The 26,493-nt window shown below is 44.5% G+C and overlaps 1 protein-coding gene across 1 annotated transcript in view; it reads left to right on the top strand.

Moving 5' to 3' along the window:
- Positions 1-25,686, top strand: part of rspo2 (R-spondin 2) — a 61,053-nt gene extending 35,367 nt beyond the window's left edge. Inside the window, exons 4-6 of the mRNA XM_030103650.1 lie at positions 76-219; positions 473-661; positions 25,553-25,686. Coding sequence (XP_029959510.1) covers positions 76-219; positions 473-661; positions 25,553-25,668 — 449 coding nt within the window. The 3' untranslated portion in view covers positions 25,669-25,686. The remainder of the gene's footprint in view (positions 1-75; positions 220-472; positions 662-25,552) is intronic.
- The last annotated feature ends 807 nt before the right edge of the window (positions 25,687-26,493 follow it).

Here is a 26,493-nt window from a genome sequence, read left to right on the forward strand (position 1 = left end):
CCCTCAATCAACTCCAGATGAGAGGGCTGCTCAGACCCTGATGACTCTTCTCTCTCTCTCTGCTCTCTCCTCCAGGGTGCAGGATAGAAAACTGCGAGTCCTGCTTCAGTAAAGACTTCTGCACCAAGTGCAAGTCAGGTTTTTACCTACACAAAGGGCGCTGCTTTGACAAGTGCCCCGAGGGCTTTGCCCCACTGGAAGACACCATGGAGTGTGGAGGTATGTGAAACAACACAAATATGTAAGTAAAATGCATGAAAATGAAAGAAAGTCTTTTTTTCTTTTTTTTCCACACAAATTTTCACCTTCATAACTTCTCATTTGGCTTAAAAACAAACAGCTCATATGAGACCCCACACAGAGACGTTACAGCATCCCAGTAAAGCTCCTTCTACCTTTAATAAAGCTTGACCTGGGGTCTTTGTTTCACCCCTAAATGTCACTCTGCCACTTTTTCTCCCCTTCTCTGCAGAGGGCTGCGAGGTGGGCCAGTGGAGCGAATGGGGAGCGTGCACCAGGAGAAACAAAACCTGTGGCTATAAGTGGGGTCTGGAGACCCGGACGCGGCACATTGTAAAGAAACCGCCGAAAGACACGATACCCTGTCCCACCATCGCCGAGTCCAGGATGTGCAAGATGGCCATGAGGCACTGCAGGAGAGGTAAGGATGGTACGTCTCCATGTGCTGAGGTGTGTGAGAGCGACTCTGGCAGTCGGTCTGAAATCCATCCACGTTCACTTTACATTTTTCTCCGCACTACTCTGGTGAATATTAAAGAAAACAGCCCGTGCGTCCCTCAGGAAAACCCCCCTTTCTCCCCCTCCCAGAGTTCCACCTGTTTCATGTAACCCTTGTACCTCGCACTTAGCCTTGTTTTTACACCGTCTGTGTTTTCGAGGTGCACGGTGGCGTTTCCTTTGCATGAAATATCAGTATTTTTCCATGGCGGCCTTGTTCCAGCCGGCTCCTTTTCGCAGAGATATTTCCTCCACCCTAGTCCCCCCTTGCCCCGTCTCTTCTACCCCCTTTTGGTCTCCTCAGTGGAATCCTTCAAAGTGCGAGCTGCAGGTTTTCCTCAATGGCCGTCTCTGTTTCCTCCTGTCAACTTGAGAGATATTTGCGGTGCACGCAGCATGTATGTCAGCCCATTAAATGAGAAGTCAAATCTGGAATTTCTCGGTGTGCAAATGCAGCTAAGGGAAATATTTTTTTTCAAAGAGTAAACCATTTTCTCTCAGGCCATCCAAACACACCATTTGGGGTGATGGCCTCAGTTAGCAGTGCTTTTAAAATAAATGTCTTTTCCCTAATGCACTTTTACGTCTCTCATAAACTTTGGATTAGGATAGGCCAAGTGTAAATATTTAATTCGCCAAATAAGGAAGCAATTACAGTGGCAAATATCATTTAGCCTGTCAAAGAAAAAAAGAAAAACATTGTTTAACAGAAAATAGGAAATATTCTAACCTCGAGGATTTCTCTCCATTTTTGGCCAGGAGTGCTGAATAGGAGAGCCCTTCAGTGAAGTGGTGAAAGGGTAAATAAACTTGAAATAAACCCTGATAGTTTCTCATATTTCATCACTTCCAAGGCAAGGGGCTGCCGTCTGGGTTGGAAACTGTGATCCTGTGGCACATTTTTAGTTCCTGATCCCTCATCCTGTTTGTTGGGGGAAATTTCCCCCCAGCCCCCACATACCTCTGGGTGACTTCGCCGTGCCTGCTTGACCTTTTCCAAGAGACTTTATGACCTTCTTTAATTAAAAATTTGGCATTTCTGACCATGGTTACAGCCATCATTTATCCCCAGCATGAAGTCACTGATGGGAAGTTGTTGTTAAGTAGGAGCTGAGTGCCCAGCAGAGGTAGTTTTTTTTTTCTCAGATCCTACAGCTCAAGGCCCCCACCCCACCACAGTTCGTCATACTGGAGGCTAGTGGTCCCCAGCGATGTGGTCATTGTAAACCTCTCAGTGCAGGCCCTTCTCCAGCAACTGAGTTACGTCTCTGGTGGTTTACAAAGGGCACGTAAAAGTGTCACCACGTGTGCATCTCGGGGCTCTCCGGGCTCGTGAATTGCTGCGGTGGCCGGTTTAATAAAGGCAAATTTCAGCCGCGGGCATGTGTTGTTAATTCCCCACTGCTAGTGAAAAGTCCCCTCTTGGCAAAAAGCAGTGAAATGCAACACTCCGAAGTTCAAATAAATACAATGTAGAAATTGTAAACGGCTCAAGTCGAACGGGAGGAGAAACGCTCGGCCGCTGTATAGGAGCTCGACCGTCTGACATTGTAAAATAATCACTTCCCGCCAGTGATAATAAAGCGCGGTCCGGCGGGATGAGAGGCCACGCTCTGAAACGCAGGTGATGGGGAAGTGGTCGGAGAAGAGCTGCAGTGTTCATTATCAAGTGCTTTGCATGGTGACCTTAAACACTCTGGAAGCTATAGGCCTCAAGAGGTGCTTAAAAAAACAGGAGCTGCTCTGTAGTATTAGTTTCTGTTTTGGCTTAAACTGAATTAAGAAACCTATAACCTCCATATGTGGCTGTTAAATTGAAAAGAAAATGTCCAAGGAGTTCTAAATAATCATTTAGAGCTTATGGCAATTTAAAAATGAACTTTTTTTTTTTTTTTTTTTTTTTTATCAGCTCCTCTCACTGGATACCAGACACCAATGTTTAGGATAAGCTCAGGATTATGTAACCGCAGGCCGTAAAGATGCTGTGGATTAAATGGAGACAGGAAACAAGAGGAGCAGAATGTATCTATACACTATTTATGGCAATGCTTATCTGATCACCCTGGCTTGCATTTCTACATATCTACGCATTTAAATTACAGTGGACGTCATTGACAGATCCCTGTCTCCCAGCTTAGCACAAGGACAGTGATCTTCTTCTTTGTCCCTCTGTGTCTGAGATGGCCTAATCCCTCCGTTAAACATCCACTCAGGCAGCGAAATTAAAGCCCAGACGTTGTCAAGAGGCGAGGTGTTTCCACAGCCGACATGACGAGTCGTGTAAACCGTGTCTGATGTGTTCCGTGCAACTTGCTGATCAGTGTAAACACCGTATATCACTTGCACTGCTTGGATTCATTTGTTGTTCTCCACCGGTGTTTTGCCAGAGCAGCAGTGTCCTGATAACACTCTGTGTCGTGTCCACAGAAAATGCCATTGTTTGGCGTGCACAAATGTGCGTTGGTTTGCTGTCAAAATACAGTTTTTTGGTTCAGCTAAAACAAAAATAATAGTAAAATTAAGAAACTTTCGAAACAAATATATTGTTAATTGTATTGGTTTTCAATGGGCTGCACTACATTTTCAATGGATACTTCATCGGCTTCATTGCTCTGTGTTGGACAACTTCTAATATAAATACATAGAAAACATACATTAGGAGGCAATCTAAACAACTAAATGTGTGACTGCCTGGAAAAATCTACAATATGCTGAAAATGAGATGTAGTTGTGCATCACCAATATACAGTGAAAACAGATTATTCTCCTGTAATGCTAAAAAAAGACTTTAAAAATGAACACTTTTGAGGTCAGTTGACCTTAAGTCAATAAGATGACTGCTCACAAAAAGAACATCCCAGAAAACTGAGTCTTTTTTTTTTAAAGTTAAAATGGAAAAAAGGTTTACTTGTCTGTGAAGAGTAAAATATGAGCAAAAAATATTGAGGTATGCCTGAATATTCATGATATTCAATCTTTCAGCCAGCTCTCTTGGAAAGAAACATATTGTGCAGTGAAGACTATTGTGGGAATGAAAACATAACAGAGGAGACCTGCAAATTGTTTAGATAATGAAACAAACATGACTTGTGAAACATTTGACCTCATTCAACAGCTTAAACGGCATCTCAGTTGAAAGAGGCTTCCTCAGTGTTGTGAAATTAACAGATGTTGCAGCACAGTGGAGAACATGCTTTTGTATGATCTTTTCAAACTTTTTACTAGTGTCATATTCAGAATGGGCATATGTCTGTTAAATGAAGCAATGTGACTCTTTTTTAGTTCATTTCACACATTTAAATCTGCAATTGTCCAACAAAAAGAGTCTCAATTTGCCAAACATTCCTCTAAATCTTTTTTGCAATTTGTTGGAGACAGTGCAAGACATTCTCCAGAAGACTAAAAAGGTCTGATCCTGTGGCCATTTAGTTAACTTGCACATCGACTGTTTACATTGTACCAATGAGATGAAGTGCATGAGCTGCGCCACTCTAGGGACCATCCCCAGAGTGGTGCTTCTAACAGGCTCCAAACAATAAAGACACTTTATTAATAGTTTTCTCTGATGTGATTGCATTGATAGACCGAGTCCTTCCTCTTCTTTCCTCCCCTGTATTGTAATGGGTGGAGTGATACCACCATCGTGGTCTCCTGGCTGTTTGGTTTTGGTGCCTTCAAATAATTCATCGCAACTTCCTGTCATCAGATTGATGGCCTTATCTATTTTCCATACTTTCAATAATCTTCAAACAATGGCTGTGTCTGCCATGTCAGTGATATTAGATGTTGTATAAACAGCCTTTGAAACTCCCACATAAGGATCATAAGGTAATCCCTGATTTGCGATTTAAGAGGGACTAAAGTCCAACACAAACACACCCTTGCAACTGCTGGGCTAATTGTCCACAGTTTCTCCAAATCGGCTTTCAGATTCTCAGACAGCACAAAGTCTTAAAGGCAGCCAGCGCGAGTGATTTTTCTGCAGCCCTGCTTGCTTTATTTGTTGGTAAATGTAATTTCCATGGGTTGATTTTGTTGGTGCTAGGAGGCAGCTTAAACCCAAAGTTAGTACAAAAAACAACAGACGTTTTTGCAATAACAAGTTATGGAACAGTAAAAACTTAGAGCATACCAAATTTTGGACCTGATTAGACTTTGCCTTCCAGAACAATGCAGTTCAGTTACCGAAACTGCTTCTACAACCGCTTCCTTGAGCTCATAAAGCTTTAGAGACAGCCTGCTGACTTCATGGAAAGAAACGGGGAGAAATCAGAGACAGGTTACGAGAGAAGGAGCATATAATGATAATATTTGGCCATTGGGTTATTTACCTGTACTTTGGAGAGCTACAGGCCTTAGTGGGAGTATTGATCTCTTGCGTGTGAAACCAGAGAAACATTTTCTGCTGTAGAGCTCAAGTGGGGCCAAGCCATCCATCCCATCAGTCATTTGAGTGGCTGGATCCAGCCACCACTCCTACTGTCTGTCATAACTTCCCAGAGCAGTTTATGTTTATACTGTAACTGTGATAACTACTTCATCTGCTCCATTTCTTCCCAATGCCATCAATTTGAACTTTGGGAGTTCTGTTTTGCATTCGGGAGTGGGGTGCAGAGGAGGATAAACCTACCTAGACTCAGTCTACCACCTCATCACTCCTCGACTGGGGGACTTCTAAAGAACCACAGGGACTTTGTTGGTCTTTGAGGTCACGGTACATGACAGAAAGGCAGGCATTTGTTTAAACTACCACAAAGGCACCTACAGTCTGGTACAGGGGACCCGTATGAACCCAGCTCCACCCCAAACGGAGCAGATCCCAGGAGGATTTGACCGACTTGTGGGATTTCGCCAGGTTCTGTCTCGTTCTGTGGTAAACCCACTGTGCCATAGACCGCCTAGTCCTCAGCGTCTGTGAGCCATCTGCTCCAAAGTCCCTGCTCATGTAAAACGATGCACCAAGCACCGGTGATTGCCCCAAATCCATGCTGGAGGAGGCTCAATTGCTAGATCTGTGCATGCACGACCAAAACTGTTCTGGGTCCTGGCAGCTGTTGTATACAAACGAGCATTTAATGCATATGCACGCATTTAAGAGGGTGAGACACAATTTTTGTTTTTGCACTCACTATGCCAACGGTTTGAAGCTGGCAAACAGCGCCATTCACCTCTGAGCACTACGTTCCACACTCAGCATGATCACATCTAAGCCTGGTCCGTATTTGACTTGGAAACCTGACATCCAAACACATTTCTGGTTGTGTTTTTGTCGAATGTATCCCTCTTCTAGCAGGACAGCTGTTTCTTTCTAAAACAGATGCCAACTTTCAACATGGGCTTAATTGATGGAGCATGTTCCTCTTGTCTCAGCAGAATAGCACATGTCAAAGTTTGCCCTCGCCAAGTAAGAACGGCGCTCTGCTCATGCAACCCATTGTGTACTTAACTCATTACTCCAATTAATGTTCGCCGAGTGCGCGCTCCAGGATGTCATGACATTTGGTCAAGGGAGCTGGATGAGAAATCCCACTCTGATTACTGAAGCAGCGGAAAGGCCAGGTGATGATCAGTGTTGATCTCTGACCTTGAGATATTACGAACAATCCAGATCAATTCTTCCCGCCAGCGGGAGCGGAGTGGGGAGTGCTTTCCCAGGACAGAAGGAGACCACTAATTGGCAGCCATCCTGTCATAGTTAGTATTTGTGCCTCTCAGTGCAGCCTGTTGTGACTGGTGGAGCCATGGCTTAATCTTCATTTAATAAGGCTGCTCCACGGGGGCCGACACAGTAGCGGGTGAGGAGGCTTTGATAGCACTCTGCCTCCTTTGGAGGGCATTGATGGCTTTGGCTCCGGGCACAAGGCCTGGACCGGTGTCTCACTGGGCTGAGGGCCCTGTCCCGACCACGAAACTCCCATCATTCATTAATTTAATTAAGTTGTGCCAAAATCGAGAAAGCAAATGAAATATCTCATTGACAGTTTCCTTGCACTGTACACATGACCAAGGCACTGAGATGACAGAGGGAATGGTGGGAGCTTTACACTGGGCTGTCAATAAGAGCTTGGGTGAAGAGGATAGACACATCAACCTGTCACTGACTTGGCCAGCCCTTCCAGCTTCACTCTGCCAATTCCAGTTGTGGTCACACGAAATTAACGCAAGTCCTGCTTCAACTATCTCATATTCGAATATCTCTGTCAGAGATAATCACTTGGTGTGCCTCACTCACAAAGCTCATGTTTCATATCTCCTGTAAATTAATTATATAGTGGCATGTCTGGACAGGCAGTCAACACGTACTTTATGTTGATGATCTCCAACCAAACTTTAGGGTTTATTTTTCTATCACTTGTGCAGTTCAGCTGTGTTAAATCTTCCATTGCGGGAGAAAGTCATTCTGGGTAGTCGTTGAGACTTCTCTGCCTCGGGTACATTCTTTGATCCAGGCAGGAGGAGGAGGATAGTCGGAGATGCTGGAAGCTGGGTGGGAAGTAGAAGGGAGAAGAGAGGTGTCTCTGATTAACTCCCCGCTAAGTGCCCCTACTCTCTGACCAAAATAAATATGGCTGCTGTCATTTTGTCGGCAACTGTCTTCAGAGGGCAATATTTGAAGCACCCCATGATCCTGCTGGCTTTTATATGGAGAATCCATCGTCATACCACAGGCATGAGCCATAAACATGTGGAGGCTTTTCAAAGACCAGGGGGTGGAGGGATGGAGGGAGGGAGGTAGAAGAGGAGGGGGCGGCGGCAGCACTGACTGGGGCTCCATACTCCACATTATTGTCATCTGGTCTTTTCCAAGCAGGAAGAAAGAGGAGGGGTGTGAGAGTAGGGTTTGCGTGTGTGTGTGTGTGTTTGTGTGTATGTGTTTTTTTTTTTCACACTTTTTGGCCAAGTTGAGTTGTGGTTTTGCTAAACTGCCTTTTGTAGGCTTGTGTACACACATTAGATACACAGCCGTGCCCTTCAGTTGTAAGACTTGCCTCGCTGTGAGGTGTGCATTTGTGTTTCTGTCCGAACTCGGTAATGTGCAAACCTTTCCTCAGTGCCGTTCAACATTTCAGTGATCGTACAAGCTCTTATGAGACTGCAGTCTGCATTTGATTGAAATCAGAGACTAAATCAATCTCTGGAAAGTGTAAAGATCTGAATGCACGTTCAGAGGCGACCCAGTGGGGGGGCTTCCGTTGTCGTCTCCTGATGGAGGACATGAGGCATATGGGGCCGACATGAACAGCCCCATCAAAAACAGACGTACGCAAACAAACAAAGTGGCAGCAAGCTGTAAGGGGGAGAGAGGAGGAGCAGGAGGAGGAAGAAAAGAGGGAGATACTGTACAGAAGTGGAATGTTTTTATGTTCTCATGCCCCACAAACGGGAGCTATTTCCCCCCGCTGTGTGGTATATTGGCTGATATTGCCCGTGACACAGTTGGGGGCCGTAAAGCGAACTCCTCGCTGAACGCTCCCTCTGGATGGGGCAGTTGTTGCCGTTACACCCTGTGATTTTTTTACAGCTGTCGAGACACAGTCTGCGCCTTTACAAGGATGGATGGCAACAGCTTGGGATGAGATCTTTGATGTTGGGTTCAACTCATATTCAGGGATCCTCTTTCTTGGCCTTTTATGAAACAAATGAGGACAGATGGGTTTTCCTGAGATGGGATTAATCTTTCATGATCATTTTCAGATTGATGAAATAAGCATTTTACAGAAGAGTTTCAGGGGTGGCAATCTGTAAAACCGGTGATAAAACTCCCTCACCCTGTTTAAAGCAATTTATTATGGACTTGCAGTGTGTCACAGCGACCCAAGTGTCATTTAATCTTACAATATTTGTAAATCATCAAATAATGAGCTATATTGGAAGTTTTATGGAAGGAGAACTAATGTCCAGAACCCATTTCTCCTACAGTCCATCCAACTTCTTTTCAGCTTCATCCAATTTAAAGTCGGCGGATACTTTGAGCCCAGTCAGAACACACTCTGGCGCTCTCAGTCCATCACAGAGGCCCCGCTTACATGACAGGGTTTCATATGAAAAAGCATTGTTTTTGCGCTTTGTTTGAGAAAAGTTTCATTTTTATTCGACAAGATTAAGAAAACGATGTCAGTTTACACAGAAACACTGAAAACAATGTTGTTAGCATGCCAGGCCATGAGTCGGCGCTGTGTGTCCACACACATGCACAGAGAACAATACATTATAAACATTAACAATGGCAAGTACACACACATTCATCTGGACAGACGATGAAGTTGACGTGTTCAGAATCTCCGAGTTCCGTTTGTGAACCAATGTGTGGATAATCCAGGCTGGTCAGAGTGTGATCTGCCACTCACCTCCTCCTCCTCCTGCTCTGTCTGCCGGCCTACTGTCGCTGCCAGCTTTCCCGAGGCCTGCAGACTCTTTCATCTCCACATCTCCAACACACCATGAGGATGCACACACACACACCACACAGATGCAGTTTGCAAAGACAGAGTGTGAGAAACATGTAATAAACACCAACAAACAGTAAAACAGACCTCACAGGCAGAACAAGTCACCGCATTATCTGCTGTTTTCTCCGTCCTCGTTTCCATTCTCTTTTTCTGTCTCACACTCGGATGACACACTCTCGCCAGTGTATCGCTTATTTCAGTGACTGACTCCGAGAACAATGTGCATGCCACAGTGGAGGATGTGTTCGTGTGGCGCATTGTTTGGGAGCGCTTCTGCGTCCTCCCTCTCGAGCGGTCTGGAGAAAAGAAGGAAGACGAGGAGAGGAACGGGGGGAAAGCCGGAGAACATCTGGTGCACAGTTGCACTGCCTCAACCACCAGGACCCCCTCTCTTCTCCATTCCCGGCCCCTCGTGTCCTTTTCACAAACGCCTCTCTGGCTGTCGTCTTCACAGAGACATCATAGCTTTTAATTACGGCGAGTTATTCAGAAAGATGTTGGGGTTTGAGACCCACTCATGCCTGCGAGCGAGGTCCCAGTGCATAGACATGTAGACACAACAGAGACACGCAGTCCTAAGTACAGGTCTGCCGTCGCTTGGCTGTGTTCACGACTAGGTGTTTCTGCGTGTGAACCGATAGTGACAAATACAGGAGGAGGCGCAGACTTAAAAGAATGGCCATTGCAACGCTAAGTAGAGGCCAAGAGTCGACTTGCTGAGGTTGAAAAGCAGCTCCAAAGTGATGCAGCCGGTTCAGTAGTGTGTGGAAAGCACTTAAAATATGTTTTTTCAAAATTGAATGATTGCAAAATAAATCAGTGCGTAAACGTGGATTCAGATAAACTATAGACGAAAAAAACAGCAATTCTACTTCAGCAAGCACAGGCGAACATAGAAAGGAATGAACTTCCAGCAGATCCAGACTAAGAGGTGGAGGTTTTCTGCTTGCACCGGTTGGGTCGAGGGGAGGAAAACAGTGTCGGACAGAGAACAACAAACATCAGACTGAGATAATTCACACACTGCACTGGGAGCTGGAGGCACAGATCATGAGCATCCATCTCCACAGTCAGACACACTTCAGGAAGTTACAGGGAGGACATGAAAAGGTAATGAAATGTATTGATGACGTGTGATTGTAATGTGCGGTGAAGACAAGAGAAAACCATCACATAAGTTTCCTCAAAGGCAAAAGTTCAGGGAGACATAAGTCGGCAGGAACGGTTCGTTTGATCTAATTGGAAAAGTTTCAAACCTGAGTTTTCTTGACCTCGACCTGGAAGCACAAGAGCAGAGTCTGACAACTGGAAACCTTCGGAACTGACACTCAGGTTAGATGGTACGGTACTAACAGCTCTGGGTAATGATTGAGTTTTTTATATTAAGAGAAGAAGTTCATATTCATTTTAGATTTGACTGGAAGTCATTCAAGAGGCTTATTCAGTTTGGAATACAAAATAACTATTGGTCATTCCCTGCTGATGATAAGAAATTGGATGATGCCATTGATTTGCATAAGGCCACTGATGGAAGCTGCAAGGCTTCTAATAGAGCCATGCTGGTCATACAAGGGTAAAAACCTTCAGTGTTGAGTCATACTGCCTAAAAGCTGAACACAAAGATGTTCAGAGGTTTTCAGATTTTGGGACCACATAGTTCAGTCTGTTTATGAGCTTTCAGCAGTTATTTTCATCATGTGCGATGTATTTGGATTCCCTTCGCATGAGCATCAAACACATCAGTACATTAGTGACCAGGGTTTGTTTTATATATGCACCAACTCAGTTTTGTATGACTTTAAGGTCAGAAACTAACCATGTGTGAGCTGTGAGAATAAAAATAAAAACATGGTCTAAAGTGGGTGACAGATAGTTTTCATGCTGAAACAATTTAATATGCTCTGTGGATTTTTTTTTTTTCCTTGCTACTTGGGCGACACTAAATCAAGCTGTGAGCAAAACACAGGCTTATTGTTACCCCATTAAAGCTGAGTTGGCTACTGTGTTAGCCGCCAGTTCAACATTTCCTCCCATTCAGACTGTAATATTTCATCGGCCAATAAACACAAGTTCTATCTGTTCCTGCGGCGGCTATTAGCTGCAGGCAGATCACAGAAAATTCCTAATTTATACACCACTCCAGATCTTTTTGGTTCTATGTATAGACCAATAATTGTTTCGGTGAATTTTGGAAAATAATTTGTAAAAATATGCCATTCTGAGTTATGACCACAGTGTTCACGCTGTCTGCAGCAGACTGAGGCAACTTTAGGTCTTCGGGCCCATGTGGCCCCCATCCCTGTTCCTGTAGCCCACAGGCCAATTTGCAAAAATAAATACAGATGATTGGAGGAAGGAAGTAATTTTTAACACATTTGGAGCAGAAATCAATTGTAAATACAGTGATGCTAAATGCCTTTAGGGATTATAGAAAAAAAAAGAAGCATACACTTTGATAAAATGAAGTTAAGTCAGAGAAATACATTCGGTTTTTCATCTTCCGACAGTAGCCAGAATTCTCATATTCCAAAAGTGCTTCTGGCTTCCTGAGAGTCGAGATGAAATATCATGTGTAAGCCACTACATCAAATAAATCACGTTTAAGGATTTAAACATTTTAAATATGTTGTCACGCAAGAAATCCCCAGCGTTGGCCTTCCCGGAGCCCGGAGCACGATGGCTCTCCAAGGAAAATCCTCAGACATGATTGAGTGGTCGGTGTCACGAAACCCAACCTACTCCAGGTACCATATCAAATCCCCTCAAACGTAAACGTTCCTTCCCGCTGGGTGGCAAGGTTCAGGACCGTGATCCCAACAGGCCTTGAGAGAGTTCCTTCGGATTAGCGGGAGCTTAAGTCTCCCTTTGATTTGATTTCATTCTCCTTCCCCCCCTGATGCATCTCTGACAGATGCCGCTGCCTTCTGGAGTACACAAGCCTCCGCTCGCCGGCGAGGTGAGACCCTGAAATGACCGTTGAAATTGCACTGTAATCATACGCAGCTAAAAACAACAAGAAAATGTCTGCCATATGCCTCAGAGCCCTCTGTTTGTGTTCTCGTGAGTCGAAGGGGGATTATTGACGGGAGCGTTGAGCGGTGCCTGGCTGGAGGGGCGGGCGGTGGCTCCCATTGCCCGTGTCTGTGATCAGATCTGTCAGAGCCACTCAGCTGTCCGTCTGCCTGGTGTTTGACAAGTGTTTGATGCAGCGCAGGCCTTAGAGAGGATCAAGTCCTTCCTGAATTGGCTTTACCTCTCTCCCCTGTGCAACGGGAGCTCTGAGAACACATCAAACACACACACGCCCCCTCCCGCTCCTCCGCTGTGAACTAATGAACTATTTTTATCAAGAAATATGTGCAGTCTGTTGGATCATCAGAGGAGGCTGAACAACGGCACCCTTCGAGAGTTAGCAGAACAATCAAAGAAAACAAAAAAGCGCCAGCCAGGCTTGATTCCCTCATCACCGGCCATTGCACGGGGATTGCGGCATGATCCTGATGGCCCCTGTCTCTGTTTTAGTGACTAAGCCCGTCTGACTTAGCTTGGCTCCCCGCTTGTTAAGATCTGGTCCCGTTTTGGGACAGTTGTGCGCCGCGTCCAAACATGTGAGGGATTTCCTCCCGGAGTTTCCCAGTAGAGCGAAGAGGGGATGAAAGGACTTGTGCAGAAATGAGATATAAAGAGGGAATCATGCTGGACAATTTCCTCCTATATCCTCCTCCATTCCCTCACAAACCCACTGAGGCCGGGAGGACGCAGGCCAGGTGGAATTAGAGAATTCCTGCGAACACAGAGGCTCAAAAACACATAGTTGTGCGCTCACGTAGTGGAGGTGGCAACTATGTCGTTCACATTTGGTCACCTTATGTCTCAATATAGCTTTGTAGTTACTGTTGCTACACCTGCTCATCGCTCTGTTCTTTACACAGAATGTGTAACGTTTAAAATGACAGTAGAGGCAGAGAGCGATCCATGTTTCACATGTTTGCACTTTTAACTGAGATATAAAAGTGATTAGTGCCATTTTTATTTGTTTAATGAGTTGTGAAAAGATCACACACTTATTGTTTCCTCAGAAACCAACTGTGAAGGAATCATTTTAAATATCTGTTCTTTGGATCTGAATATGATGTTAGCCACCTGCGGCAGAGCTAATGTCTCAGGAATCCCTATTGGATCAGGACTTCCACTGAGGTGGGTTTTCTCAGTGTGGACCCGAAATGAGCGGTGAACTCATTTAAGCGCGATGACTGTTCAGTGTAGAGTAGCGAGAAGTCATCAAGAGTTTCATATTTAGGTTACACATTTAGGTTATTTGTTGGAGCTCTTAACTTCCTGTCAGTGGATTTGCTCAACATAAAAAGAGCTGCAGTCAATAACATAAAAAGACAGTCTTGAAAGAAAATTTATTCTTGAAATCGTCGGAGGGTCGATTCCTCATTTCGAAGTGTTGTTTGGGAAGAAAGAACGCCTCGGAGGAAGATGAGGATGACATTAGCATCAGTAGCTATGTTTTACCCAGACATACATGATCAGGTTAATAATGCTTCATATGAACATATCCGTCGGAAGCTGTGATCTGATCTGTGCGTTCGGACAGAAATGTGATCCTGAAAGACGAGGTGTTGATCGTCAGTCTGAATGGAGACCATGTACGCACTGATAATGATCATGTCTCTCTTGTTGGGGTCAAATTATCCATACTGCTCGTGTTTGTTGTGCATGTATGTTACGCTTCCCACATGCTGAAGAAAGATGCCGGTTTTAAATCATGACTGGAAGACAGCGCTGCTCTCAAATGCTTGATATTTTTCTTCTGATCTCTTCTGGAAAAGTGAAATATCATTTGGTTAATCAAGCTGCTAAATCTGCCGTAAATAGAAGTAGATGTCATGGTGCAAAGCATTGTAGGATTGATCTGCTTATTGATTCTAATGTCATATAAACCGGAATATTAATCACTTCACTCAGTTTGAAGGGGGAAATCTGATCCTTCAAATGGAAACAAATCAGATTGACAGAAAAGGGACAGATATGATAAGTTTACATAAGTATTCTTCTCACTCTCTGTAACATATTTGCCTTATTTATAATAGTAATTTCTGTATCTTTTTGTGTTGAGCCTTCATGATGCACAGGCCTCATCTCTATAGACGGTAAGTTATCGATCTGGTCAGACTATTGATTGAAGACTCCTGACACTGTAGCTACTGTGCTAACATTTTATTAGCCTCTGGGCTGACTATTGATGGACCTGCCATGATTACTCTTGGTTGCTAAATGACTGATCAGTTCACTGAGGCTTAGCACATAATCGATTGAATAATTCTCCATGTGTCTACAGTTACATATTGAGGTTCAGGATACCATGCGCTGCAGGCAATTGCTTCTTATCCTGTCACACACATCTACCCCCACAGGGGTGCGGAAAGCTCCCTACTCCTGGTACATCTTATTGCTTGCCCCCCACACGGTTGTGTTAACAACTGTTTTATTCGTCTCCATAAAGTAGGCCAGAGTGCTGTTCTGCAGGGGGATTCTAGGTGGATGCTTAGAGGTTCATGGGAGGTGGCTGAGCCAGGTAAATCCACTCGCCATCCATTTGGGGTCTACCTACCCCCCATGCAGCTCCAGGCTTAGATTATATTCAAAATCCTGGAAATGCTGATTTCCCCCCTCCTCGGACAAATAATAAATGTTCTAAATATGTGTGTAATATCAGTGGGATGAGCTTTTCTTGCCGTAATCCAGTGTCAGTATGAGGGTGCTTTTAAAAGTTCACATGTAATCCTGCCTGCTGCTAAATGCAGAGAGAGCGAGCGATTGGTGAGGCCCGCTGGAATGAGCATGTTTCATTGTTTCAGTAAATATATGCCAACCCTGATCTGCTGTAAAAAGGAAAAAGGTACAGTGTGTGAAAGAACACCAAACTGAGCTGCCAAGTCCACATTTTATTAGCTTTTACTCCCTAATGGCACAGCAAAGATAATGGACTCTTCTGAGCTGCAGTATCAAATGGCTTTGTAAAATGTGAGTGTAAAGACAGTTCCACCATGAAAAGTTGTTATCAAAGACCGAATTCAGCCGGCGAATCTTGTGTCCGTGCGATCAACACGATGCAGTGCACTTATTGGAAACTAAGATGGATGAGGATGGTAACTGTACAGGACGCATCCTGCTTTATATCACGGCATGTGGAAATTATGAGACGGATCAAATCCTTTATAGAGATCTTGTCTTGATGGAGAAGACATGAGAATAGAGTGGAGTGCTACGGCTTCGTCTGCATTGGAGTCGAGACAAACAGAGTTCACATCTGCAGTAACTTACGAGCTAGCAGGCTGAATGTGCTACTGCAAATGCCAGCAGGTTTCCTGATCTTTGGATTTGCGGTCGCGTTCATACGCTACAGCTATCTTCAGCTCCATGCGCTCTTCCTCTGAGCAAAGACAAACAGAGCCGTGCCTGCGGCGGGCCTTCCAGACCATCGGTGCAGGCCTCCCCTTACAGCACCCAGCTTTACATTTTGTCTCGTCAGAAACGAAACACAACATTAAGCCATTCATTAAAGTCAACTAAAGCTAATTATCCTTCATTTTACCCAAGTGCCCATGGGGCAGGAGAGCCCCCCCCCCGTACGCCGGGGCCCAGATGTGTCGATGAGTCAGCGTGGAGATAGCAGACCGCAGAGGGGGCCGCTCGCTTCTGTCGGGGTCCTGCGGTCTTGAGGCGCATCGGGCTCGGGGGGGGGGGGGGGGGGGGGGGGCGGGGCGTGACGTCGGCCTGCTCCCCTTGTGACACCAGCGCTCATGTGAAGAAACACTGAACAGCGACGCTCCTGTGGGAAAAAACAAAAACAAAAGCGAATGCTACGTGGCTTAATTTGAAACTTAAATATGAAGAGTGAGTGCTGTTTAAAAACAGAAAATAAAGTTTCGTCAGAATTGCCTCTCTGTGCTGCAGGTGGCGACAGCGCACAGGCGGATTTCTGCCCCGAAGCTTAAAGTTTTTTACGTTTTGGCAGCTCCGGGTGGAAGTGGGAACGCCGTAACAGTTGGCAGGATGTCACAGACCAAAAACCAGATTACGTCATACAATTTAACTCCTCAGACCTAATTTCTTCATTTCTGTGTCTGGTACCTCCACCAAATGATTAGAAATAATGACTGAACCACTTTCCCTCAATTTTACTGCTGAGGATGAGGAAATCTGTGACGGTGTCCAGTTGCCTTCAAATTTCAGTTTTATGCATGCTTATAAAAGAGGCTTTTCTGTGTATGGCGACTGTGTAGCTGCTACTGTTGTAACATTTATCTCAGCCTGATAATCTCGTGCTTTGATAGGACACCATCCAGTTATGAATTAATATATTTCAATTCGACCTTAAAAAGCCAGGTGTGTTTCTCCTGATAAGTCAGGCTGGCTGCAGCTTTAAACGGCTGAATGCTACATGGATTGGTAACGCAACATCTGTTCCTCCGCACAAGTACTCAGTCATAAGAGTCCGTGCTTCAGTAGGCACAATGTTGAAAGTGCAAGAAGGGTTCGCTTGGCAGCCCACTGGACTTTTCATATTTCACTTTAACCTGTTTTGAATTGGAATTCCTGGTGACTGATCGTATCAGTCAGCGTGGTCCGCCATACCTGGGTCTGCTTTTGTTAAGCCCCATAGCAAAGATCAGAAAGCCGCATTCTCTTCAAGGTTGGAGACTATAAATTTGTTCTACAAAGATTATAAAAATGCCTCTGAATGTTTCCGTCATGCATTGAAAAAACCTTTGAAGAATCCCAGATAAATGGAAGCCAGATCCTGCTGTTTCATTAGTTTTTTTTTGCCACTTTAATGGATTGGATGATAACTGTCACGCCAAGCGTTTTGAAAAAGTTCCTCCTTGGGAGCTGTTTTCAAAAAGTTGTTTTCGGTGGCTCTGATTATGGTGTATAGGGATGCCCAAAACTTTGTCTTCTCAATGGGGTTCTTGTTTTTCCTCAGTCTGGTTTTGATATTCAGCAGTGAGCTACTAGTTTTTTTAAGTGATTATGATTATGTTTACCTTTCTTTTTACAAGCGTCAGCAGAACAGGCTCTTGTCCAGCCGACTGTTAACGTCACATGACACATAGGCTTTGTATGGTCGCCTGTTTTCTTTTTTTTTTACCTTTCATTCGTGTGTTCCCTCTTGGGGATTTTATTAACTTGGTGGCTCATGCTGATTATGCTGTGCAGTGGAATCATATGCACTGATATAATGCCAGATCCCATCTTACAATGATTTGTATACACCTCAAACAGACGGCTTCTGCAAGCGTGATGCATGCAGTGTTTTCCTTATACATGCAGAAATGATCGAATTAACATCGACATCATGGCTGTTGTAGGACATTACAGTGAATGTGATAAATTTGTGTTTTTTCATATCATTAAAACAATGTCATTTCTCAATTATGCTGTCATGTTAAGCGCGTTTGCGAAACTTGACGAAACGCACTTCCAAGCTAACAGCTTGGAAATCTGACCTAACAAATCAATCCGCTGTGTTTTTCCCTTGTGGAGCAAGAGGAGATTTCTAACTTTCCAACATTTCTGAAACACGTCGTAAGTGTTTAAATGATGGTGTAGAAGAGGAAATGGCTCTGGAAAGCAAAAACTCACATTTGAGTTTTTTGGAAGCCGGCCTAATTTCACATCTGTCATGGAAGTTTTCGACTTGATAACCTACCTCGGTGCGCCGGAGCCAGCGGTGGTAACCCAAAGAGCACAAGGGAACTGTTACCATATTGTGCGGCGCAGTGGAGCGTGACTTTGAACTCTGAGAGGACTGACGGCGAGGAGCTTTAATGCTCGGGGTCGTCGTCGGTTCCGTAGCCTTCTTAGGCAGGTCTGCGTCGGCTTCTCGCCGGTGTGATCGACCTTCTCCGGAGGGGAAAAAACACGCTGTCCGCGCCGACCATCGGGTGTATTAATCACCATGTCAGTCATGCATGTTTTTTTGCCGGGACTCCTCCGCTTTGAGACGTTAATCTCTGAGTCGGGTTTTCGCTTTAACTTACTGTCAGTGAAACGAGGCATCAAAGAGCCCGGCTAACCTGCTATTTTTTTTCTTTTTTTTCTTTTTAAATCTCCTCACAGATCCTCCACTGGGTCACAGATGAGAAAATAATGAGCAACCTAATCCCAACATTAGCTTTTTAAATCGGAATGCGCATGTTTTAAATCATTCTCGCCCAGCAGCGCGGTGATAGGAAGCAGAGCACGGGGGGAAAGGAAAGGACAAAACGAAAGAGTGAATGAAAGAGTGTGATCCAGAGTAACCTTGTTAGGACTAAGTGACGCTGTGCAGAGAGCCTCTTGTCAGTTGGTTGGCAAGACGAGCTTCTTGTAAATGATTGTCCTCTCTGTCAAAAGCCCGATTTTTTTTTTTCTCCCCCCTATATTTGTCTCTGCTGCAGGAGTTTCCTCTCAAATCTTGCAGCTTTCCACATTTGCATCTGTTAAAAATTCCTGCCTTTTGACAAGTTTTCATCGGCGCTGTGTTTTCGTTTGCCTCAAAGGTCAAACTGGCCTTCTATGACGTTTCTCCCCCGGAGGCTGAAAAGACGACAAAGCGACGATGAAAGTTCAGGTTTACCGCTGGCCCACGCCTTAATGAACCGCGGGTCGCTTCAGGTCACGCCGCTGTGTCCCACCTATAAATCAACGGCAAACTAAGTTCGGCGGCAGTAACAGGGCAGTGTCAGCGTGCATAACCTTTTCCCAGACAGAAGGGTTGTCGGCGTGTGAGTAAGGAGAGCGCAGGCTGGCTACAGATCCTTTCCCCTTCACAGCATTATAAATGTATGTGTGAGGAGGCCCTTAATGGCTGCTAATCCAATTTCTGCCACTGAAATCAAATCTTACTGGCGCCAGTAGTTCTCTCCTTCCTTCACGAATAATGGCCTTTGCTTTGACCTGTTTATGAAAAAAAAAAAAAAAACACGTCACCCAAAAGTCAGGATTCACCTTCCTTTAGACCGTTCCAATCTTCTTCAAAATTGTTTTTTTTTTTTTTTTTTTTTTTTTTTTTGGTAGTGTTGTTTTCATTGTTTGGTCTTCGTCATTCCCTCCTGCGTGTCATGAGAGGAGTTATTAATTGACTGTCTGCGCGGAGTGGAGGGATTGGGGGTGGGGGGGGGGGGGTAACACAAGAGCAGGGGCTGAGTCTTCAGTGAGCACAGGATCCCATTTACCGTATGTCCTAATGCCTTCTCGAGGTCAGCCATCGATTCCTCTCAAACCGCAAAGCAATGGAGATAAGATTAGGCCTTCGATTCCTGCGCTGCCGCCGGAGCCGTTAGTGGATGAAGTCACTTGGCGTGCGCCGGGAGTCGGTGCATTGCTCTTTTTCAGCGGGTCACGGCCTCCCGTGATTATAGGGTAATGTGAAGATGCCCCTCTCTGCAGACCGAGATCGGTTGTTCAAATCTCAGAAACTGTCTGGTGACCAAAAGCGAGGAGAAAACCTCATTTTGGAGAAATACAATCCTGTTGCATGATGCAGACATTCGCTCATGTAAACCTATACATACTCTTGAATTTTTCTCCTTTCCAAAACAAAGATATTAGCTCTGACACCGATGAAGGAAGCTCTGGCTTTGCCTTCATGCTTCCTTTGGATGTGGAATTGACTGATTATCTCTCAGTGCATCAGTTGGACTCGTAGTTCTGCTGCCATCCCACAAGCAGATATTATTCTAGAGCGTGAGTCAAATGATATGATCCGTCTAATGGTGCCTAACTCTCGGTTGGATCTGTACCATGCCGTCGCCCCAGTGAGTGCCGATGGCCTCAAACGAGGACGGATGGGACGTGCAGAGAAGAGAAAAAGACAAGGCGGTATATCCCGAGTCTCTTCACGAGGTCATGGAGGAACCTCCGCCACAGTGTGCGTGCGGAGGAGTTTAATATTTCTCTGCTCGCTGGTTTGGCAGCTACAAGGATTGGACACAACGCTAAGTACTTCTCAAGCTTCCATAGGTGATACGGCGGCTCACAGCGCCTGGCGTCCAGACATAAAGAGCATGTGTGTATCACTCACACTCACACATGCACTTGCACACACTCAGACGCATAAAAGAATTCCACAAAGGTCAGTTTTGACAGCGGTAAACAACCAGCCCACCGCAGGCTTCTGCTTCTGATTCTGACTCACAAAACTTTGTGATTTGCTCTCGAGATTTCTTTTTTGTTTGTTTGTTTGTTTGATTAACTTCTCAGTTGAAACTCTAAACACAAACGTCAAGCTGGCAGGAAAAGATGGTATCTACGGAGGAAAACCAAACATTGGTGAAACTGTGGTTTTGCTGTAGTGATAGTCAGAGGGAGCCAGAGCGGAAAGAAAAGGAGACGTGGGAATTCTAGTTTTCTGATAAAGAGCCGGCCTCCTTTGATTTGCTCCTTCATGTGCCAGTTGCCGACGCTAAACAAAAACAGAGAATGATTTGAAACCTGCTGTGCCTTCCAAGACAAAATTATCTTTACATGCCCCAAGATTTATGAATTTGTTCTTGGTTTTGAAAGCAATTGAGGCAAATTAAACTGTTTCCTCCGTGAACCCTGGTAATCAGCTTAAGTGATTACATTGGTCGTAAATATGAGATGATGAAAGCTCGGTGCTCAGACGGCGTAGTGCCCCGAGGAAAGGCTGAAGAGGAGTTCCTGGGTAGACATGATGAACCCTCTGAGAACGGCTGATGCTGACAGATGCAGGGGGAAGGGGCTTCTGTGGGGATTGGTTGCCCTCTAGCTGTCAGCGTTGAGATTTGGTTATGAAATATTGGCTTAATTTGCAAATGAGTTGACTTCATAAGGTACCCTGAGTTCATTTTGAGTGAACTGTTTGAAAACAGTGCTGTAGAGAGGTGTGACTTGAAGAAAAACAAATAAATTCTCCACAAAAATCTCAGTTTCAACATGTTTGTTAAACAAAACATATCTTTCAGACCATCTTGCACAAGGCTGGAACAGGTTTGGGGTTTTCTGCTCAGCATTACTGCAGTAAAATCCATCACCGTAGCTCTAAATATGATTTCAGACAGCTCCAGTTTTGATTGGGAACTCTATAAAGCACACACCAGCTTTCAGAGTCTGCTCTAAATATAGCCAGCGTTCCCTCAGTGTTTTGTTTATAACATGTGTAAGATGATTCTGGCCGGGTACTCTGTGATGACAGGCATCAGCGTGCTACAACGATTGACAAAACCACTGAAGAACTTGTGAAAAAAATCCTGCTCCACAAAGTAACAATGAAGAGAATAGATACGGACATTTTACTCATATAACACGGTTTACACAGCATCAATAAAAAGTCATGAAATGTGCCTTTAAGTACATAAAAGATAAAAGTTTTTTTTCCTTCAAATCACCAAACATTTTTGATTATTTATAGTAAGTATGAAAGATTTCACATGCTGGACTGAAGAATGTCACTTCAGTGAGTCGAGGCCCGCTTTGTATCGCAGTAGAAGTGTTTCAATCGAGTTTATTTAAACTGTGACTTTATGTCACACTTAATAAATGATCAAAACACACACAAAAATTATTAAAGTATCATCCTAAGTGCAACCGCCATGAAAACGCTCTGACTCCATCTCCACAGAAACTAAAGAGTCCACTTTTGCCCATCGCTAGCTTATGCTGAGCGTCATCATTACCACAAATAAAAATAAAAAAAGAAGTTGTTCTCAACAAGTTATTGCATTATCTTTTGGGGAGAAATACTATCTTTGAGGCTGATTCTGATCAAACTGTTGACTGACTGAGGCTTTGGATGTTCTGCATGGACTTTTTCCCTTCTTAAGTTCAAAGATTGCTGGTGAGTCGAAATAGGGTGAATGTTTTGGTTGTGTCTAAGGACAGAATCTACACCACCTTTTAGCTAATGTTAGCTTGGCTGACTACTAGCCCTTGATCACTAGCTGCAGGAGGAAAAAAACCAAAGAAAATTAATAGATTAAAAGATGCAGTCAAAAACATAGCAATAAAGTTTTCAAAATACTTTTTTTTTTTTGCTGTATTTTTGCCTCTGTAGACTATATAAGTTTGTGTTTATACATTTTTCCCATTCTTTCTTGTAAAAGGAATGAAAGAAGGCTTGTAAAAGTAAAGTATGGGAATAACTAAATATTGTACATTAACAAAGGATTCCCAAATTTCTGTCACAAAGCTAATAAAATGCTTCTTATCACGCTAACATCACTGGTCTTTGAACCGGTGAGATCAGCTTGTTTTTCGTGCTGCGGTAGCTCGGTTTGCAAAAAGCTCAGCTGCTGAATTCCTGTGATCGTGTGAATGTGTAAAACTCTTCAGAGCACAGATCTCCTGCCCAGTCCTCAACCAGCCAGGAAAAATACTTTTTAAACTCAACTCTCACATATTTATTTGTGTTTCAAGCAATTGCTGTAAATGCAGGCTTTTTTCACTTTAAATGCAGCCTTGCGTCCAAGGAATGGCCCGAGAGGGCTTTGCCCATTACAGAGGGAGTTTAATGCCGCGCCGCGTGCTTTATTGCCGTCAAATGTAATTCATCTTGAGTTGATTGCAGTGAAAGCCGTGTTTATCAGGCACCTAGCAACGCTGTTTTGAATGAAAATTGCCTCTTTAAAAGCAATTAGGAAAATGAACCTATAGGCCAAATGCCTTTGAGCTCCAAAGTGAGTTTAACAAACATTATTGTACAGTAACTCACGCAAAAAATCTAAAGTGGCATCAGCTAAGCAAGTGTACAAAGTCCAATATTTTTCAAGTGAAGGGCATGAGAGTGTGATGGGAGAGATGTGAAAGCTGTTTTCAAAGGGAGACTTTAACTGGGAGCCGTGTGCGAGAAACTTTATTGCTCAGAATTGGCAATGCGACTGAAAATACCAAGATTAGATTAATTGCAGGAAATACCTCGGAGATGGTTTGATGTTTGCATGCATCTGTATTATTCATTGGGAGACCCTATTAGCAGAGCGATGTCTTGCTTTCTCATGCGTGACGGCTTAAACGAGTGAGTATTTTGAAACGTACCTCACAGCGGAGAGTGGGAAACAGGTCCTTCGCTGGGGTAGTTGAGAGGCCACCACGAAACTCACTCGTATGAGAAGGCAATTAGATGATAAGGCTGCGTTTTGCACACCGTTGCCTATTTCTCTGGGAGGGAAAAAGGCCTGAGCAAGTGCATGAACAAAGCTCAGAGAGAAGGTTCATGAAAGCTTGCGATGAAAACGAGTTCTTTCTGCAGCGCTTCCCCCCTCAGCGAACCGTAGCATGGCTCGATTCTTTGTGCTCCAGATCAGGCTTCAGATAGGGTCTCATCATCCAAGCCTTACTCCACTTTTCCCCCCATTAGATTTTCTTTTCCCTTAAATTCCCTCACACTCACTCCCCCCTCGTGCTCATACATCTCGCACACACACCTCGTTATCTTATTTGTGGCCTTGGCAGCCGGATTGTTGCCTTGTGGTTCGGTAGCCTGAGTTTTCTCTGTCACAGAGAGCCGTGGGTGCAGAGTCTCCACCACACAAGCTTCCATGAGAGCAGGAAGTCGGCTCCCAGCATGCCTTGCCCCATCCCAGTGAAACCTGGGATGGATTAACCCAGGGCAGGAGGAACCTTTCCAGCTTGGAAAGACAGTTATGCAACTCGCCACACTTATCTCCCCTCTCGCTTGCAGTGACAGTGAAAATCATTGTGCTGATCTGTTTAAAACTGGGATTCGATCCTGAGGATTGAAGACTTACTTTTTTATGTATCACATTTTACTTTACTGGACCAAGCAGAAAAGTGTTTACACCAGTGAGTCTGGAGCTGGAAGGGTGGAGTCATTATCTTACTGATGGAAGCGTCAGAAGGGGAATCGTACCCCGCTGCCCAATACAGACAAGTGGATCATGATCTCCAGTGGCAACCCATAAGTGGAGCAGCCAGAAGTTATCGATTCATTATCAAAACTTGTAAGACATCAGTCGCTTTTAAAAACCTTCCATACAACTTGATTTACATATTAATCTCGTCCCCTGTCGTCTCCAGCCCAGAATAAACGGGTTCCGTTCAATTTCGCTTTTCTCTTAAACCTCAGAGTTTAATGTTGTAATCTTGTGCTTAAACTTTTGACTACACCAACCAAAATGCTGCTCCAACTTGCAATCTCTAGTAAAACTATAATATTCTTAAGAAATGATCTTCATAACCCGAATAAACGAAACCATCCTGAGTTTCTTTAAATATTTTGGTATGAGTGGAGAACTTGTAGTCACTGTGCTGGAGAATGTGCTGAGTACATTACCTAAGAGATAACAAGAATGTCCTGATATGATGAAGTTCATGGATTATTCAATTGTCAAGCAAGAAACCTGATACATTTTATTATTGCGGACATATATTTCCACTAGCTTCTTAGAGTTTTTGCTCAGGCTGTAATGAGGAGGTACTAAATTTGCCAATAATTTCCTTTTCTTGATAAAAAGCAGGACCACAATCAGACTGTGTTCGGCCCTTAAGGTAGACATAAGCTGGAATTGTACTGATCCAAAGAAAAAGAGGGGAACAAACAGAATATTGAGGCACAACAGCGTCTTGAAATAAAAACACAGAGGGATATTTGAGTGCATTCACCATTCAGCTTTTAGTATTTTAAGATCGCATTCTCCCAAGGTAAAGCAAGTTGCCCAAAAAGTAATGGATGCTGAAATGAGCTTCTAGCCACTGGAGGGTTGGGTGTCTCGGGGCGAATGATGTGTTGCTCAGCGGGTAATCCAGCCTCCGTGTGAGACCTGCACACTAAACCAGGTCAGCCTCCAGAGGGAATGTTGGACCTTTGCGAAGTGTGGATGTGTTGAACGTAACGATTCTGAGCCAAAAGCTACATTTGATAGCTCCTCTCTGTAAAGTGTCTGATGCATTGTACATTAACGGTCAGAGTAACACAATATAAGTTACTTGACGTGCACACTCTCGAAAGACAGAAAGAGCAACTTCATGGAAAAGTTGTCGGTGGTTTTATGTTGGTCAAACAGCTGCTCTATCACGGCTTTATCACGCCCCAAGCCTTCAACGTTCCTGTTGTGTTTAGTAAGGCCACCAGAGGGTACCTCCACTTCCCTCTTCATATAAATGAATTGTCATTCCCTGTGGACCACTACTCAGTGTATCTGCGGTTTGCAGAAAAGTTCAGTGTTCCTTCAAGCCTGGAAATATAAGCTGGAAAAAGAAACCATGGTGCAAGACTTTGGCACCAAGTTACCTGGAACACAAGATTCTTGTTACTTGAACAATATCACAGCTGTAAGTAGTAATTTTCAATCGGACTAAGCGTTTTTCTCTTTTTTTTTTTCTGTACCCAGGTGGTTCAGGGAAACACCGATCCAAAGAACCAAAGAAGAAGAACAAGCAGAGGCTGCGGTTTCGGGCCCAGAACCAGCACAGCGACCACTTGGCTTCTGCGCGCTCCAGCCAGTGAGAACTGACACTATCCATTCAAACAAAGAACCAACGCGAAGCTGCTAGCCGCTGCTGCACCCACATTCTGACTGACGACTATCACCAAGCCCTCCCACCCCCCCACCCAGTTACCCCCGGCCCTCCCCCGCCCCGACGTCAGCCTCCACCTCCGGGACACGGCCACGACTCTCAGCAGATGTTCCTCTGAAAAAAAAACAAAAAACAAAAAAAAAAATCAAAAGAAGAAACGCAAACATGCTGTACGACGTGCAATGTTAGCAACAATATGCTAAACACAAGCCTCTCCCCTCCTGCCGCACTGACCAACCAGGTATCTCCACCCCGGCCCCCCCCATCCGCCCCACCCACCCACCCACCCAACAACCCCATCGGACCTTCACAGCTGATATCACTGAACTCATTTCCAATCGTTAGCTCCGTCATCACCGACCAGGGCGATGGAGTAGGGGCGACCTGAGGTACCGTGGAGGGGGGAGTGCACTGGAGAGAGCGACAGGTGAGGTAGTGAGAGGAGTTGGCAAGCTGAACTGCTCGGTGGCGGGAGAAAGGATGGAATGACCGCCGGAGGACGGAGAAGCAAAGGGAGGAGGTTCGGTTGAAGCGAACGATGCTGATGGACAAGAAAATGGCATCTTGAACTGAGAGAGACTGTTTTTTTGTTCCTATATTTATGTCAAAGCTACCCTCACCTTCCCTCTGAACGGAGACGGGGCGTTTCCCATGCGTGGCCTTTATGTTATGTACATTTTTGAGAGTAATATTAAAGAAATTACCATGCATAGTTGCAAAAATATTTTATTCTCAGCACAAACTGTTTACGTTC

Source organism: Salarias fasciatus, chromosome 11, assembly GCF_902148845.1.
Source record: "Salarias fasciatus chromosome 11, fSalaFa1.1, whole genome shotgun sequence".
NCBI classification, from domain to species: domain Eukaryota; kingdom Metazoa; phylum Chordata; class Actinopteri; order Blenniiformes; family Blenniidae; genus Salarias; species Salarias fasciatus.